The sequence below is a fragment of the Oxyura jamaicensis genome, assembly GCF_011077185.1.
Source record: "Oxyura jamaicensis isolate SHBP4307 breed ruddy duck chromosome 23 unlocalized genomic scaffold, BPBGC_Ojam_1.0 oxy23_random_OJ72479, whole genome shotgun sequence".
In the NCBI taxonomy this organism is placed as follows: Eukaryota; Metazoa; Chordata; class Aves; order Anseriformes; family Anatidae; genus Oxyura; species Oxyura jamaicensis.
This window is the reverse complement of record NW_023304661.1, coordinates 5143-11051: the sequence shown is the minus strand read 5'-3', so window position 1 is coordinate 11051 and position 5909 is coordinate 5143. Positions and strand designations below refer to the sequence as shown.

At 40.4% G+C, this 5909-nt stretch overlaps 1 protein-coding gene across 2 annotated transcripts; it reads left to right on the top strand.

The window, feature by feature from the left end:
• The first annotated feature begins 315 nt into the window (after positions 1 to 315).
• ZBTB8OS (zinc finger and BTB domain containing 8 opposite strand) lies at positions 316 to 4304 on the top strand. Of its 2 annotated transcripts, XM_035312898.1 has the most exons (7): positions 333 to 541; positions 1946 to 1970; positions 2567 to 2688; positions 2919 to 3001; positions 3188 to 3240; positions 3490 to 3526; positions 3906 to 4304. In XM_035312898.1, exons 1-7 carry the CDS (start codon positions 454 to 456, stop codon positions 3990 to 3992), a joined length of 495 nt encoding a protein of 164 aa, XP_035168789.1. In that variant the 5' UTR covers positions 333 to 453; the 3' UTR covers positions 3993 to 4304. The 2 variants fall into 2 exon arrangements, with proteins under 2 accessions (XP_035168790.1, XP_035168789.1); XM_035312899.1 differs by lacking the exon at positions 3188 to 3240 and having other exon boundaries at positions 316 to 541.
• Positions 4305 to 5909: the final 1605 nt, after the last annotated feature.

Genomic DNA, 5909 nt, shown 5'->3' with positions numbered 1-5909 from the left:
GGCTGGCTGTGTAACTGGGCTCAGTACCCTCAGCTATAAAACTTAGAAGCCAAGGTTACCTGAAGCATTACAGTTTAATTTGTTTTCATTTTTCATTGTCGCAGTATTTTGAGGATGAATGAAATGCCTGGTGCTGTATGCCAGCAGAAGTGAGGTTCCTCCCTGCCCAGGCTGCAGGGAGTGCTTGCCGTAAGGACTGCAGCCCCTCGCCTCGCTGCCTGCGTGCGGCTCCTCTCAGCTGGTAAACCAGGGCAGGACTGAACCTTCCCCAGTTCCGAGCAGCGTAACGCGTTTGTTTTAAATACACCAGCCTGCGCACAGCAGTTACCAAGCCGCTGCCAGGTAAAACCGACCGAAGGGCAGCATCACGGGAGGCACGAGGCTGAAGGCAGGCGGCAGTGGCCATGTTCCGTGCGACCAGGAAGTGAGCGAGCGGCGCTCAGCCCAGCAGCTATGGCAGGCGACGAGAGGGACTACAACCTGACGGAGGAGCAGAGGGCGATCAAAGCCAAATACCCCCCGCTCAATAAGAAGTATGAATGTGAGTGCTTTTAATGCTATCCGAGTGTGACGGTGCAGTCGGGGTGGGGGAGGAAGGAGGAAAGCAGGATATGCTGTTTAGGTGCTTGTGGGGTTTTGTAATATGGCAGTTTCATGTGTTTAGGCTGTGGGATACATCTGTAGTTGAAAATAGAGATGAGATATAAATTTCTCTTTATGGAAGGTAGCTGCCTTCTTTTGTTATGGGTGCTAAGGAAATGGTATGAATAAATTAGTTATGAGACATTGAAAATTTTACCCTTAGCTATTTCTTAGCTGGACGGTACATTGCCTACTTCCCTTATATTAGAAGAGATAATCAATACTGTTGGTCTTCTGTGTGTTTTTTGTATATATATATATTTTCTTCCTCCTACATGCACTACTACAGGATCATTATCTCTTGTTTTCCCCACCCCTGGAATGACTTCTAAGAAATTTCAAGCCAGAGGGCGTCAGCCCAAGGGCCATCGTAAGGCACCCACAGGAGACCATAGGGTGTCTGCTTTCTATTTGAGCAGTGTCTGTTTGGAGGGACAGTTTATATTGCTCTGATAGAAGATGTATTTTTAGGAACGTGTTCAGATCTTTATTTGATAGCAGTGCAGAAATATGGTGACATGTTACAGTAGTTACGTTGCTTCTATAACTGGAAGAGATTTTATTCTTTTACGTTCACTGGAATTTGTTTGCTTTAGAGACAGTTGTTGAGAAACCATTAATAGTGTGTGAATGATCTAAACAGCATCAGAACAATCATTCAGTTGGAGTGATCACAGTGTGGCATATTTACATCCCAAGATAGCCCTGTTTCTACCAACCTGGCGCTATTTTCCATTTCTCTCGTTCCTCTAAGGGAATATAAATGATGTTAATGTAAAACTTGATACATGCTTAGGATGTTAAGGTTATGCTGTTAGTGAAGATTGCTTTATATTTTGTATTACATACTTTTAAAAATCCTCCTTTTTGCATAATGGGTGTTTTTGGGTGTGGACAGGTACACTTTTTCACTGAACTGTGAACGTTTGCAGATCTCACCCTCTGCATGAATAATTTTAAGTCCTGCAGACTTCAGCAAAAACTCTTTATTGCTGGTTATTTTTTTTTTGCTGTTGTTGTTGTTGCTCGTAAATTGGAGAAGCCTGTTGCATTACAGCCATACCTTGAACATAGGGTACATGTAGGTCACTGACATAATTTGTATTAAACACTATTTTTTTTCTAATGAGCAGAAGGCTTTACCTATGCTATTTTACCTAATACACTAGAAAATAGATTATCATTGTTTAATGTCTCAGGATGAATGCAGAAAGTTACTGTTATAACAACAATATTTTTTTTTAATCCTCATTTTAAAGTATATGTGGTGATGTCATGCCTTTTCTTTTTCCTTCCTCCTCAGATTTGGATCACACAGCAGATGTGCAGTAAGTATGGGCAGGTGGGATTTATCTGTATGACAAATGGATTATTTCTTACACTCCTACAAGTCTGGGGTGACTGCTGAAAACTGGTTACAGATGTACACCTTATGGAACTAGGAAATGTCATGTACTGAGTTTTTTGGATTGTCTATTTCATTTCTGCTCTTCAGTGGGAATAGAACCATATACTTGATTTATTTTCCAAAGTACTATTGCTGTGGTGCTTCTGATTAAGCTTCTGTTCTTTGGAAGCATCTTTTGAAATCTTCCTTTAAATGCTTGCCCTTACAACAACTTTTTCTTAGTAGTCTACTTTCATAGATATTAATTAGCTATATTACAAAAGGACAATTCCTGTTGTCTGGTTTAAAAAAAAAAAAGTTTTCCATTTTCTCCCAAGAAATTCTTCTCACATACTGTAAGAAGAAAAATCTATGGAATCTACTCAAATGCATAGGTATAGACAAGCATTTCTGTGCAGTCACTTTCTTTGTATTTGTTCTTATGCTCACATTTCTCACCTGCATACTACTTTTTTTTCTATTTTTTTTTTTTTTGTGTGTGGCTATGGTGTGGTAAATTATCCTGTGTCTCTTCAGGCTACATGCATGGGGAGACACTTTGGAAGAAGCATTTGAGCAGTGCGTTATGGCCATGTTTGGCTACATGACTGATACAGAGACTGTGGAACCTCTGGATACTGTAGAGGTAGAAGCAGAAGGTAAGACTTTTTATATTGGAACTTTATGAACCCTGTAGGTGGGAGTGTACCAAAATCTTCAGAGTTTTTAGATGTAGTTTTGTAATAGTTGATGAAAATTCAATTAAGCATAACTAATCTGAATCTTCTAGTTGTGCTGAAGCTGTACATCAGCTGTACTCACACAAAGTTTGTGTGTTCTTACTGGGACAATCAACTGACTCACTTCCTTTTCTGCTTCAATCATTCAGGGCATGACATGTTGTCTCTTCTCTTTCACTTCTTGGATGAGTGGCTGTATAAATTCAGTGCTAATGAGTTCTTTATACCCAGGGTAAGTGTTCTGTTTTGTTCTATTTCCATTTTGTGGGATAAGTCAATTCTCTGATAGTACCAGCTCTGAATGCAATGTCCCCTTAGAGAAGAAAAAGGGACACAACAGATCACTTAGGTGTAACACAGAGAATAATGCAGACAAATTTGTTACTAACATTTTTTTTTTCTCTTGCTTTCTCTGCAGGAGGTGAAAGTGCTTTACATTGACCGAATGCAATTCAAAATAAGATCAATTGGGTGAGCTTTAAATGATTAACTGAGTAATTAATATCTTCCACTGAAGACACATACTGCCCTCAGTCATGGCTCTGAAGTACCGTGATGTACTGGGAGGTCACTGATGCTTTCTAAAAAGTGGATTGTGGACTCCTTTACCATTATTTGAGGCTTTAAATCAAAGTCTCACTGTCCTATGCTTGTCAGTGAAACTAGTTTTAACATTTGATTATATATTACCAATACAATCACCTCTTTTTGCTTTTAAAGGTGGGGAGAAGAGTTCTCTTTACCAAAACACCCTCAGGTATGCAGTGATTCACCTGTACATCTTTATGTTTTAGGGGTAAGATGAGAAGGGGGTGGTGTCTTCTAAATCAGACCTCTAAGATGGCAAGAGATCCAAGTATAAACATATTTGAATGGTATCATAGGCACTAATAACTTAAGATCTTACATCCTTCTTTTTGTGTGTGTGTGTGAATACAGTTCTGAACTGTTGAGCTGATGCTTCCTTCACCCTGGCAAACTCAACAGTTGGCTTTTTTGTGATGGTATAATAGAACAGTGAAACTGTCAATATTCAGAATGTTTACATGGGTTTGGTTCTCACATTGTTATCACAACTTCTTGCTTAGTCTTATTTTGCTTAGAAAATTAATGCTGTTGTGTCTTTCTCACTCTAGGGCACAGAGGTCAAAGCCATAACTTACTCAGCAATGCAAATCTGTGAAGAAGAAAAGCCAGAAGTCTTTGTGATCATTGATATTTAAAGCAAGAGAAATGTAACTAAGTGGATACTTGTCATTGGTTCACAAAAGTCCCTAGAAAACTGTAACCCCCATGAAAGTGACTAAGAAATTAGCTAATTCAAATTGTAAATTGAAGGGGGTTGTGGGAAATGTTATCCTCTATTTTGACTTGAGGATGGTGAGCCAGACCAATGCCTGCATGCCAGGAAAAAAAGAACTAGTTGGGTCTGGGGGGGATTTGAGAAGAGAGTTATAGGAGTTGAAAGTCTCTCAGGAATGCTGGTAGTCAGCTTTTAAAGCTGATAAGTGTGTTGGGTGCTGTATGAACTAAAATAAATTAGTGGAGCTGCTAGCTAAATACTAGCTTTTTGTAGGGTGGCAGGAGATAATTACATTACTTCATTTGCAAATTTAAATATAACATTTTTTTTATTATCTAAAGGGTCTAAAATGTCTTCAGTGGATCAGATTAAAAGCTTCTGTTTGAAGGACACCTAAGGAAGTAAAATAATTTTAAAAAATAATAATAAACAGTTACACCACCAGGTGGTGCTGACTTCCTGGAAATAAATTGCCGGATGAAATCTTAAAGCATGTGACCTTGTACAAGGAATACTAATAGCATCTATTATCTTTCTAAAAAACTAGACAGCTTTGCTGCCTCCGTAGAAAGGAATTCACCAGATTCTCTGCAGGTTTGCTCCTAACTATGTCTTGTGAAAGCTGATTCTCATCTTTTAGAAGAAGCAGACAATCTGGATCAGCTCACCCCCTCCCCCCCCCTTTTTTTTTTTTTCAAAGGACAATGCAGAGCATCCTTCAGGTGCGAGGACTGTGCATGGTGATTCACATGTCAAACTGCCTGTTTTTGATTATTACGCTGTTTTTTTCCACTGCATTTAATCTCTTTTCAGTATATACAGTATTCTGAGACTGTGTGCCTAACCCCTGAAAAGCTTTTAAGTGCTTTTCCTTTAATGTCAAAGAACACTAGACTTGAGTTCACTAAACCAAAAATAATTTAAAAAATGTTTTGTTTTAAATCACAGGACAGGAAATGTGCGTTACCTGCCATTGCTATTCAAATGTGAAATAGGCACAGTGAATAAGGGAAGGTCTGCGCTGCCATAACCTGTTTTTTATGGTAAATTCGAGAGGTGCTTTGCTACTGGATGCAATGTCTCATCTTTATTTTGCTGTAAAACCATCTTAAATAGTCCAGACAGTTTTTATTTCCTATTGTGAAAATGAGGGATAACATCCCTTCTGTTTTTTGAGAAAGCTTCAACACTGAAATAAAACTGACTAAAAGAATGGGCTTGTGTGAATAATTTTGGCTGTGAGTAACTTTGGCTGGTGGATTTTTAAGTCTAATAGATTACACTTGCACTTTGTTCTCTGCTGAAGTGAGCAGACCCATGTTTGAACAAGTACGATTTTCACAGAGTGGGTCTTCTCTACCCTCTGAAGGAGCCCCAGGGCTCCTGCACATGTCCGTAGTGTCCTGCTGGGACACGGGACAATGCCAACACTGTGAAGCTGTGGAGAAGGAGCGAGGCCTGGGCCTGTCCCCAGCCCAACAGCCCGGGGCCCCCAGTGGCGGCGGGGGCGGGCTCGGGGTCACGGCTCCTGCCCCTCACCCAGCTTAGCGCCTCGGCTGGCTGGGTCAGGTGACCGCAGTTAGCCAATCAGGCGTCGAGTATGAGGCAGTTTTCATCTCCACAGCAAGAGCGGGGCCGTGAGGTGCGTGCAGGGGGCAGAGGCGGGGCGTTCTTTTAACCCCATTTCACTTTTTTTTTTTTTTTCCCATTAAAATGAGAGAAGCGACATTAATGTAGTTAAACTTTAACTTGGTAGTGGTAGAGGGTCATGTACGCCATCAGTCACAAGCTGTAGTACCACCGTAAACTGCTCTGCTCTTACGCTGACAGGAAGTTA